Consider the following 12680-nt stretch of genomic DNA (forward strand, 5'->3'; position numbering starts at 1 on the left):
AGCTTTGAAATAACAGGTTCTTCTGCCGAATGTGTCATTGATAATAAAGTTAAATCACATACGGGTACGTTGTGTGTCCGTGTGACGCGGTGTTCCAGGGCTCAATAATGTTCTTTTCTTCTATTGTTGTAATAATGGTTTATAAGCTTCCCTCCTTTTGAGCAGAATTTCAACTGCTCAAATAAACAAATAAACTAAAGTAATATTTATTCCACGTGTCATTTGAAGTTTCAGACACACTTTTGTTTCATAATGAGAGTTTTTGAAGTTTTAATATCTCAGAATGTGAACTCAGGAACCTGTTTGTGTTCTGTTTAATCGTCCTTAACCCGTTAACTCCCACCTGAGCCGAGCACATTTTCTCCAGTTTGGCTTTACCCCAATCCAAAAGCTTCTGGAAAAAAGCTGCAACAAAAATGTGACGAAAAATGGATGAAAAAGTGGCAAAATGTCACAAGAAATTGACAAAAATGTGATAAAAATTTGACCAAAAAATTACAAAAAATTGACAAAAAAATTACCAAAAAATGACAGAAATGTGACAAAAATTTGGTTAAAAAATGACAGAAATTTGATAAAAATGTGACCAAAAAATAACAAAAAATAACAAAAAAAAGTACCAAAAAATGACAGAAATGTGACAAAAATGTGATAAAAAAATGACAATAAAATGACAAAAAAGTTTTTTAAAAAAAAGAAAAATGAGTTGAACACCCAACAAAAAGATGATGGAAAAAAAAACCTGATGACGTGAGGAAAAAGATCCTCTCGGTTCAGGCGGGAGTTAAGAGGTTTTATTAACGCCTGGGAAGTGTGACAGCATCACACGGGGAGATTAATCAAAGTTATAGTGGGTTTTATATATAAGACTTTTCACTTTCCATTGTCTCCGTGTAACAGAACTCTGCGTTCCAGGAAACCGCTCACTTGTCCATTTACCATCATAGACTTGTAAAAACACCTTGAAGCGGCTCGACCTGACACAACCTGTAAACCGAGACGGGAAACGCTGCGTTCACGTGACATCACAACATTCCAAAGAGCCTGTAGGTATTTTACATATTTGACAGGGACACTGCACATTCATCAGAATTTGCCAAAAGGTTATATTTCATCCCTCGTCCCTGGACAGATGTGAAGACGATAAAGCATTCAAAGTCAGTGCAATAAAACACAAAGTAGGACACAGTTATTACACTATACAAATACAAAACCGTGCAAACAATAAAAGACTCGTATGATACATTTCGAGACAGGGGTTAATGACTTCAATGAGCCAGTTCTTCAGATGTGTTTTAAACAGTCTGTATGTGGACAGCTCTCTGGTGTCTGCTGGGATGGAGTTCCAGTCTTTGGCCACAGGCTTTCTGACTAAAGGGTCTCCTGGAGCTGCCTCTCTGGTCGCCCTAACCCTCTGGAGAGTCACTTTCGTCTGTTGACTTTTTGATATTGGACCTTGTGAAGAGACACTTGAACATTCCGTCGTCTCCATGAGCTCGTCTGACGTTCCGCAGTCGTGTAGTTCCTGTCAGGAGGCCGGGTGGAGCTGTGGGTGTTGGGACATGACTCGTGTACATTGTTAGTGAACAGGTTTTTCCGGTTAAATTCCGGTTTCACATTTCTGGTTCGGATCAGAGGAGGAGCTCAGTGGGCGGGGCCCCCACACACACAAACCCCCCGCCTCAAACACACCCCAGCATTAAAAAAATCAAATAAATCTAATTCTGTCTCAGTCAGAGCAGCACAAAATGTCAGTTTATTTAATATAAATTATTTCAATCTTGGTGAGGAGTAAAATCATTAAATCTGAAACAATTAAGAAAAAGAAAAAGGCATAATGTTCTAGTTTATTGTGATTAAATCTAACGGTCACATTATATTTAATGACAATAAACTCCCGCTCCTGGATCTGGCTCCTCACAGGATCACGGTGGAACATTTGGGCTCCTGCTCTCGGACTGTGGACCCGCGGTCTCGCGCCGCCACAAAGACAACGACGTTTCAAATATTTGTTTATGTTCCAAATATTCAAGTGGACAAAGGTGGTACAGATGTGACTTTTCCAGGTTCAGGTCTTTAGTGATGATCGAGTGGTTCAAATCTCAGTTTTTTATAAATTCATGAAACAGTTTTGAATCCCCTGCATCATGGTTTATATGTGTGTTTGTGTCGTTCGGTGTAATGCACTCAGTCATGCGGTCGAACAGTAAATGTTTTAGGGAAATATATCAAAAAGTATCAAATATATTTTTGACCAGGTTACAGATAATAAAGAACATAAACTGATTTGACCAAAGGAGGAGTGGCTTTTGTGTAAAAATACCTCTACAGTGTGAGATTGTGGAGGAGCCATTTTTAAATGAAAAAATATATATATACATAAAAATGATCAGGGAATATTTGGTCAAGTGAAGTTGAAAAAGTTCTATGAGTCGTGTGATTATTTAAACTCAAGAGTGACTGCAGTTTTACACATTATACAGAGAATCTTACGTTTTTCTGTCGTCTTTGTTTAGGCTGAAGCCGTCGGTCTGTCTGGTTATAAAATGTCTCACGACCAAACACTGAAGATCGAAATGGTCAGAGGGAACGTCCAGATGCCAGAGAGTCCTGACCCTGAGCTGAAGCAGGAAGTCCCAGAGACTCTGAGGATTAAAGAGGAGGAAGAGGAGCAGAGCGTCAAACAGGAGGAGGAGCAGCTGCCAGTGTAGGCTCCGCCCCTTTAAACACGTCACACAAACTGACTCTGGTTTTAAATATATTTATATGTAAATCCTTTCTCAGGTCCGTCCCAGAGTCCAGGTCTGTCTGTGTGAAGACTGAAGAGTCCTCACTGCTCCAGCAAAGACAAACTGAGCACCGAGAGGAAGTGCAGGGAGAGGACATCAGCTCAGAGACACATGAGGGACACACTGAGCTCTCGTCTGACACTGACAATGACGACGACTGGGAACCGCCCAGCTTTCCCACTGCAAAAAGCACCGGCCTGTTCCCCAAATACACGTCTGCACCACAGACCAGCGTCCACAGCGGAGATGAGGCCGGAGCCGACGGAGGAGCCGAGAGGAAGAAACACCAGTGCACTTTCTGCAACAAGAGATTCCTGTTTAAAAATGACTTACAAAGACACATTCGGGTTCACACAGGAGAGAAACCTTACAGCTGTGCTTTCTGCGAGAGACCATTTGCCCAAAAATGTTCACTAGATTTACATATGAGGACACACACGGGGGAGAAACCTTACAGCTGTTCAGTCTGCCAGAAAACCTTTACCTCAAAACATTATATAGCTTCACACATGAGGACACACACAGGAGAGAAACCGTTCAGCTGCACATTCTGTAAGAGGAGGTTCTTCCATAAGAATTCCCTTTTGGATCACGAACGACTGCACACGGGAGAGAAACCTTTCAGCTGTTCGACCTGTGAGGAAACATTCGCCCATAAACGTCAGCTGGTCAGACATGAAATGAAACACAGCGGAGTGAGACCTTACAGCTGCACAGTCTGTGAGAAAGCATTCATTGTGAAGAATCATCTCGATTTACACCTGAGAACACACACAGGGGAGAAACCTTACAGCTGTTCCGTCTGTAGCAAGTCTTTTACCCAAAAACCGAGTCTGAATTCACACATGAGAACACACACGGGAGAGAAACCTTACAAGTGTTCAGTCTGTGACAAGACTCACGCAGAGAAAAGTGCTCTGACGTTGCACATGAGGACACACACGGGGGAGAAACCTTTCAGCTGCACAGTCTGTGACAGATCCTTCTCCAAAACGGGTGCTCTAAAGGCACACATGAGGACACACACAGGAGAGAAACCTTTCAGCTGCACAGTCTGTAACAAGACTTATACGACGAACTCTAATCTAAAAGTGCACATGAGGACACACACGGGGGAGACACCTTTCAGCTGCTCAGTCTGTAAAGGGACATTTGCGAATAAACGCTTTCTGGTTAAACACGTAATAAAAACACACTGGGGCGACGGCGCACAGAGTCAGACCAACCCTGCAGCTGCTCACGGACAAGTGAAGCCTGGGTTACCTCATTAAATGCATTTACTGCACTTTATACTAAACTGAAACTACAGCGTTTATTTTTGGATGTAATTATAGAGAAATCGGTTTTCCACTAATTGGGAAAATAACGTACTTCACTTTTTTACTTTTGACCGAATACAACCTCACTGTAAACCTCCTTGAAATGAAGTAAAACTTGACTTTATACTTTACCCCGTGTAAAAAAAAACGTGGTAAATAACATGACAAAATGAAAAAATGAAAAAAATGGCTTAATAAGTGTGTATTTCAATGGAATCGAAGTGTTAAATGTATGTTTAGTCCTTTCTCTGTCATATGTGATGTTTTTTACCATATACTTTGCTCAGATAATGTGTTTATGACTTTATGAATCATGAACAATGATGATTATCAGTCAAAACTGAACTAATAAAAGTCACCTCTGTTCAACCTTTGACCTTTTGTCCACTTAAATATTTGAAATATAAACTATTTGTCTCTCTTCTTCTCTTCTAAATCTGAATGATTCAGATCAATCTTTGTTGGAATTTAACCAGGGCGTTAAAGTCTGACGGGACTCACAGCTTCGTCCTTTGAAGGAGAGAGTTGGATGATTCTTTCGTCTTTATTTGAAGGCTCTCAGTCCTCCAGGTGCCGACCATCACAGTCTGTCTGACCACAGGTCTGGTCAAAGGCTGATGTTACTGCTTCATATTTACAGACTTTGCCTTCGACTCTGACCTAAACAAACAAACAAACAAACAAACAGAGCTTAGTTTACATTTTGAATTGAAAGTAATAATTTACAGTCACAACTTTTAACTTTCTCTTGTTACTTTATGAAGTCAAATATTTCCATCAGCACCGACGTTAAATACTTACTGTGTCCGAGCACAAGAGTCTGTTCGTGTGACGTGTCCATATGTTTCTGTTGTAAAACACGCGTGTGATTAATGAATAAGGAACAAAGGCCTGAACACTGACTGTTCATAATTAAGATTCATTTAATTTAAGCTGCATTTGTTTGTTACATATTGCACAAGTCCAATCAAATGGATTCAGTCTTACCTTAAAGGCAACAGTGTGATCAGTAAATAATGTATCATCTCCCTTACGAGCAGCACTATGGGAGTGCCGCAGGGTTCTATATTAGGGCCCTTGCTGTTTTCTCTTTATATTAATGATTTTCCATCTGTTTGTATAAATGCCAAAATGATCATGTGCGCTGATGACACTGTGGTGGATATTCATGGGAAAACTGTTAAAGAGGTTACCCAAAAGTTAACAGAGGAAATGAAAAACATTTCCATTTGGTTGAAAAACTCTCATTTAACCTTGAATATCGACAAAACGGTTTCTATGTTTTTCACAAATCGCTGTAAATCCTCACTATGTGAGACTGGACCAAAAATCACCATTGAAGGTCAAGAAATCTCAAATGTCGACCAATTTAATATTTAGGAGTCATTCTGACCCAAATTTAAATTTCAATACGTTGAAATTTAACATAGTGAATTTTAGATATATTAGAAACTCTCTGACCACAGACGCTTCTAATCTTTATCTAAATGCGATGATAATCCCGCACTTTCGCTACTGCCTGACAAGTTGGTCGCAGGCGTAAAACAGCCTTAAGGCCCCTGGAATCATTGTACAAAAGTTCTCTTAAAGTTCATGACAAAAAATCTCGCTTATATCATCACTGTCATATTCTTAAAAAACATAGTATATTAAGTTTTGAAAACATAATCATATATTTAAATCTCTGTCTGTTGTTCAAGTTAATTAATGGTGCTGCAGCTCCTCCGTCAAAAAGTTTATTTCACTGAGCTCAGAAGTTTCATCTGGAGCCGCTCGGTCGACTGTTGTTGTTTTAGTTCCAGTGTGTTTACGAGACTCATCTTTTTACTTGTTCTTTTTAAGACTTGCGGCTCGTTGGCACAGTGGTTAGCACTTGTGCTTCACAGGTTTCCTCCGGGTGCTCCTGTTTCCCTACCACTTAAAAACATGTACAATAGGCCAGGATGAATGAGAGTGTGTTTGAGAATAGTTTTACATTTTCAATGTTTCAGTTTAGCTGAGAAATGTTTTTAATTTGGATTTCCCTTTGTGATGTTTTTTTGTACAGATTTTCAAGTAAAAACTAACCCTCACCTTTAGCCTCTGTTTGCGTTGTCTCGGCACTTCCGTTGTACAGGAGGGACAGAATTCTTATTGAATGTGACTCTGACCCCTTAAAATACCAATCAAAGTATCACATTTTCACAGGCAGGTTTTACTTTATTGGAAGATGATACAAACACACAGAGTCCACAGAGTGCTACAATTTGGAATAACAAATATATATTGCATAAAAGACGATCTATGTTTTATAAAGACTGGTTTGAAAAAGGGCAATAGTCCATTTGATGGACAGCGATGGTACAATACTGGAGTTCAATGATTTCAAACATAGGCTCAACCTTGAATGCACTTATAAAACATAATAATAAAACATACTCCAATGTACTTAAGGGGAGACACTACAGGCAAAACTCATTTTTTTCAGTTTTCAGGTTTTGGGCCAAATCTGTCTCTGAACATATAAGCTTTCACCCGGAAACAGAAAATATGCCTAATCTTCACAATAACATGTTTAAATATTGCGCTGATTCAATGTTCCCCCATAGACTTATATGGGACAATGCAATTTCAAGGGCCTTTTTCTCAAAACACATTTTTCTGTCATTGTGGGGACACTATGTCCACGTCAGTCGGACCTAAAGACTTCACATTTTCCAGCCTTGGACTGAACAATATTTGGAAACATTTTTCAGAGGGATTTTTTATTATTTAATCCCTTAAGCCCCATTTATTGAGTTTTGAATGTCAAAAAATAAGGCAAAAATCACATTTTTACAAATTTTCCACTTAAAAACAGCTTATTTTAAACTAAACAAGAAATCCAAAATCCGCTCTGAGAAAGTCTTGGTAACTCATTTACCAATAAAATGAAAGCATAAGTTTGAATGTAGCTCAATCCATTATTCAGATTTCGTCTCCGAAAAGATGGGAAATTTGGGGCATTTTTAGGCATAAAACACTTTGTTCTTATATGAAAAGATAAAATGACAGAAAACTTGCAATGTATTTTTTCTCACATTTATGCCAGTGATCGACAGCAACAGTTTCAAATTGATATCAGTAAATATACATTTTTCCCTATTCACCTGCAGTGTCTCGCCTTAAAGCGATTCCTTCTGCTCAACTAAACATGATAAAATCACATCTACAATATTCAACTGTAACACCTGCCTCTCCTGCTTTGTTTATTGATGATTGTCATTTCTTTGATGTAAAATGTAATAATTACAATTTAAGATCTTCATTAACAAATACTTATTTTCCCCTCCCCCGTGAAAAGGAAAGTCTTATCTCCAAGTTGAAAGGAAAATTGCATAATAAGATCCAGATATTTATAGTTTTCCGCTAAAATGAAAGAAGTGCACTTTAAAACCATGAATTATGTAAACCCTCAATTTCAAGATAACATATGTACATTTTGTCAAATTGATGTCGAATCTCAAGAACATTTATTTTATGAATGTAACAATGTGAAGAAATTTTGGGTTGATTTATACAATCGGTTGAAGGTAAAGAACAATGTGCCCATGTTGGATTATAATTGTGTCAAATGTGGAGTATTTATGAAAGACAAAAAGATAGAATATATGTATAATAATTTGATAATTCTGAGTAAATTGTATTCACATAGATGTAGATTTCTGAATGTAAATCCCAATTTTGTTCCTTTTAAAAATGAACTGATGTCCTTGTTTAAGTCTCTTAAAATTCTAGAATGTAAAAGTGCCTTAAAAGTATGTGAAAAATTGTCTGTATATATGAGCTAATGCCCTGAGGTTTATGTAACAAATGTTTATTTTTTTGTTTATTTTTTCATGCTGCTTGGATTTTCATGCACAGCAGTCATTTGTATTGCCTATTTTGATTAAGATACATTGTCATTTGACTTTGCAATAAAAAAATAAAAAATAAAAAAAACTTCCGTTGTACAGACACTTCCGGTCACGCGCGACAGAGAACGAAGGAAAATATTCTCCGCTAAAACCTGATGTTTAGTCGATTAATTTGAGTAAAATGTCGGATGTTCATTTGTACCGACACGTGAACTCTGCCCGTTTTTTCTGCGCGGCCGAAAAACGGCTTTGTTTTCCGGTAGTAACTGATTTTATGTGGACTTCTCCAGCCCCAGGTTAACTGGTAGGAGAAAAGGGGCGGGCACAATTCACGGCGGCGCCAACGCGAACTTCCGGCTTGACTACGTCACGTCCTGACATGCGCAGTGTAAAATTGTGAACACAGTCGGGCAGCGACACCAGGCTAACGTGTTTGTCTCCGTGTTTTAACAAAGCGGGACATTGTGCGGGTAAGTTAAAGACTTTAATTTACCCCACGTGTCATAGAAGAGTTTATGTCACACCTTTACAGTGTCTGCTGTCGCTGCGTAGCTTTATAATGACGTTTGATGACGTTGTAATCGCTTAGAAGTAGCGGCTAGTCGGCTGTTAGCATCAGACTGCTGTGGACAGATGTGTTTCTGTTCCGTTCAACCGTCTGTGTTAAACTCTGGAATAACAAACGTGGCGAATCCCAACAAAAACGTCAAAGTAACGTAAAGTTAACGTGTGTAGCTGAGCTGTAAACCGCAGGTCAGGGTGAACCTGCGCTGCACGAGGCCTCGGCTTCTCACTTTCTATTGTCTCCATGGAAACAAACAAAACTAAAGCTGCTTCCGGGCAGGTGATCACTGAGAAATTTCCGAAATGTTCTGACTCGGAAAGATGCTCAAACTGATGAAACAGCGGGTTAAGATGATCAGTGGTTAAAGATGTGAGATGAAGATGACAGTGGCGCCCCCTGTGGTGAAGAAGGGGCTTCGCTGCTGTGGAGAAACGTAAAGGCCCCTCGGTTTGAAGTTTGGAGACAGAATCAAAGCTTTTTGTGAGGCTGGGGGGGAGGAGCTTATAGGGCTGCTCGATTATTTAAAAAATAATCATCACTATTATTTTTGTCATAATTGAAATCACGATTTTTCAAACGATTATTTGTTGCCTTTAAAAAATCCAGCAAAAAAGTGACAAAAATCCATTAAAAAAAAGACAATAATCCAGCAGAAAAAGACAAAAATCCAGCAAAAAAAAGACAAAAACCCAGCAGAAAAAAGACAAAAATCCAGCAAAAAAAGTGACAAAAATCCAGCAAAAAAGTGACAAAAATCCAGCAAAAAAGTGACAAAAATCCATCAAAAAAAAGGACAAAAATCCAGCAGAAAAAGACAAAAATCCAGCGAAAAAATGACAAAAACCCAGCAGAAAAAAGACAAAAATCCAGCAAAAAAATGACAAAAACCCAGCAGAAAAAAGACAAAAATCCAGCAAAAAAGTGACAAAAATCCAGCAGAAAAAAGACAAAAATCCAGCCAAAAAAAGACAAAGTACGCCTTGATTAAGAAGAGGTCCCTGTTTCACACCTGCCCCCTGCTGGCCAGCCCTCACACCTGCGCAAGCAAACTGAGCTGCGCGGCCTGATGACATCATCACACAGCGCCATTTGTTTTTATGTCAGACAAAAGCATGAGCCACGGCACGAGAAAAGCGAAGGGAAAATAATCCCAGCGCCGTGAAATAACAAGTCTGCTTTGCAAAAAAATAAAAAAAATTGAAAAAAATAAAAAAATTGAATAAATAAATTCTAATCGATTTTTTGCGATTATGCTAATTTTGTAATCGTTTACTGTTGTAATTGAAATCGTAATCGAATTTTGATTAATTGCACAGCCCTAGGAGCTTATAGACACTCGTGCCTAACAGCTCGAAGGTCCCGGGTTCGATTCCCACCTGGACGGGGCCTTTCTGTGTGGAGTTTGCATGTTCTCCCCGTGTCTGCGTAGGTTATAAAAACATGTGCAATAGGTTCATCCTCCAGCCAGGTGTTTCTGACCGCCGGCCCCATGCGACACTGAGGATGGGTCAAATGCAGAGAACTCATTTCTCTACACAGATTAGTACAGTATAACTTACATCTCTGCTGAGACGCTGCCCCTGTGACCCGGCCCCGAATAAAGCGGACGAAGATGGATGGATGGATGGATGACACTAAAATATGTGAAATCTTTTTGCCACATCAACAGTAAAACTTCCACTGTCACCAAAGCACAAGCAAAGAATCAGGAAATCAGACGCATGAACAAAAACAAAACTCAATAACTCATTAACCCCTTAACCCCCGGGGAAACGGGAATCGGTTCGACCGCGGGTTAAGGGGTTACCCTCTAATGCACGATGTGGTCGGGCCAAACTTAGATCACTTTAAGCACCTGCACATCTGTAAATTAGTGATGGCAAGATGAAGCCCCATGAAGCATTGAAGCCTCACAGCCAATTGCATCACACATGGTTCGAAGCATCAAGGTGCTTTATTTGCTCCACTACACCATCATGTGGACAAGACATTTGTCGAACAATCAGTAAAAGTTTATTTATATAGTACTTTACAACAACACCAGGACCAAAGTGCTTCACAGAAAGATAAAAACAATAAAAAAAACACCAAATGTTTACAACCTGGACACAATTCAGTGTCTCTAAGTATTAAAAGGAAGTTTGAAAAGATGAGTCTTTAATCTGGATTTAAAAAGGGACAGGTCCATATGTACAACATGCTGAGTGCTTACAATAAATGGTGGGGCTGAAAGACTAAATTTGCAAATTTATTGAGCTGTGATGGAAAATGTGCTTGTGTTACTTTGTTTATGTCCAACTCAAATACACAAAATGTCACTGTCGCTTTTGTTTTGAATCGAGCTTCAAACCCACAAATCATTTCCTGAATCAGTCACGTGGTGCGGCCACTTCCCGAGGCTTCGAACGCCGCCACACACGTGATCAACACACGTGATCAACACACGCATCGATACGAGCTTTAATAGACACTCCTCTAGATCACTCGGCACACGCTTCGAAGCCTCGACACCATCGGCACATCACTACTGTTAATACAAACCTGCTGTTGTTCTATGTCAGTTGTCGTCCTGTCATTTTTTATTTTTTTATCAAATCAAATTCAGTTAATTTATCCGTTAGGAACTTCATTTGCGAGCTCCACACATTCAGTTATTCAGCAGGCGGATGGATGGGAGGAAAGTGGAGGTCGCCCCCCAGAGGGCGGGACCTGAACCTGCGCCCTGACGGTAGTGAGAGTGTAGCGTGTGTGAGGAGTCTGCGGAGATCTGGATTTATTTTAATATTCTTTATGCTGTTATAGCCTTATAGTTGTAAAGTCTGTTCGTTGTGTTACAAGTTTTATGTTTGTGAACCTGTTCTCAAACAATGGCAGAAGTCATGTTGACACGACATTTGTTTTTGTTTGTTTTTTTCAGAATCTTGCAGCAGCTGCGGCTCCTCCTGAAGGGACCACAGAGCGACGGATACAGCGGCGCCCAGAGGTCAAAGGTCAGGTGTGTACGAGCGCTCAAACGTTTAAACGAATCAGAAACACAGTGTTCAGGTTTGCAGCGGCGCACGGCCCGATGTCTTAATGTGCCTCTTAAATATAGTTCACAGACTTGGATAAAAAATAAACAAAAGCTTTTAAAAAACATTCACATGAACACATTTGCCAGAGATAAATATCAGCAACAGAAGCAAAGACGCACTCAGACGAATCAAAACTATCAAGTCAAGGCAAAAATGCTTAAAATCATTGTGTTAAATGTTCTCTGCTCTACAAATATCCCAGTAACACTTTATTAAAGGGGGGGGGGACTTTTCCAAGCTTTACATCAGGGGTGGGCAACGTCAGGCCCTTCAGCACAGAACCTCTGGCCCTCAAGATGATTTTGAGAAACATTATCACACAAATCAGAGAGAACTTTTAACATTATTAGAGTTAAATGGGAGAAACAAAAGGTAGAAATACTGTCAATGCACCCAGTTAGGTCATGCATGATGTACAACACTGTTTGAAGGAAGTGCACTGGGAAAAGAATCATCATTTTAAGGAAGAAATGACATAAATCTACTTGAATTAATCTAAAGGTTTGAGTAGATTTGTTCTGGTTTTAGAGGAGATAAAACCTCTAGTAGTCGTTATTCTCTTAATTCAGATCATTTTGTGTCATTTGAAGTGAAAAATTATAATTATTTGTCTCATTTCAAGTGGGTTTTATTCTTCTTATAGCATTTGTATCTAGTGTTAGTTCAAACCGACTGAAATTCAACATAGAAGAACTTTAATTCAAGCAATTTTAAGTCATTTGTCTCATTTAAGGTTATGTTTCCAGTGTTGTGCTTTACTTCGGGCTAAGAATCAGCGGCTTCGGCCCTCGGGTCTGTTTACAATAAAGAAAATCGACCTCCACCAAGAAAACTCTCCCCCCCCTCGGCTTTACATCATGTATTATGTCATTTCCTCATTAAAAACACGGCTCATTCACGTTTGTTATCTTTGAAAACTCAGACGACGTTTTCGGTGTAGCTTGGCCTGAGTCGCCCCCGCCTCCCGGAGACGCCTCCACCCTCTCCTCAGCGGCGCCCCCTCCCTGCGTGTCCGGGCGACAGCAGCGCTACAGCAGCTCACCGACACCTGAGCTCGT

General features: G+C 39.7%; 1 protein-coding gene across 1 annotated transcript in view; it reads left to right on the plus strand.

Moving 5' to 3' along the window:
- The window catches only part of LOC306979190 (uncharacterized protein), a gene marked incomplete at both ends in the record, with an annotated part of 35284 nt that extends 22610 nt beyond the window's left edge, over positions 1-12674 (plus strand). The window contains 4 exons of the mRNA XM_079578045.1: positions 2571-2707; positions 2785-3105; positions 11466-11543; positions 12614-12674. Coding sequence (XP_079434171.1) covers positions 2571-2707; positions 2785-3105; positions 11466-11543; positions 12614-12674 — 597 coding nt within the window. The remainder of the gene's footprint in view (positions 1-2570; positions 2708-2784; positions 3106-11465; positions 11544-12613) is intronic.
- Between the last annotated feature and the right edge of the window lie 6 nt (positions 12675-12680).

Source organism: Gobius niger, assembly GCF_951799975.1.
Source record: "Gobius niger genome assembly, chromosome: 1".
Lineage (NCBI taxonomy): Eukaryota > Metazoa > Chordata > Actinopteri > Gobiiformes > Gobiidae > Gobius > Gobius niger.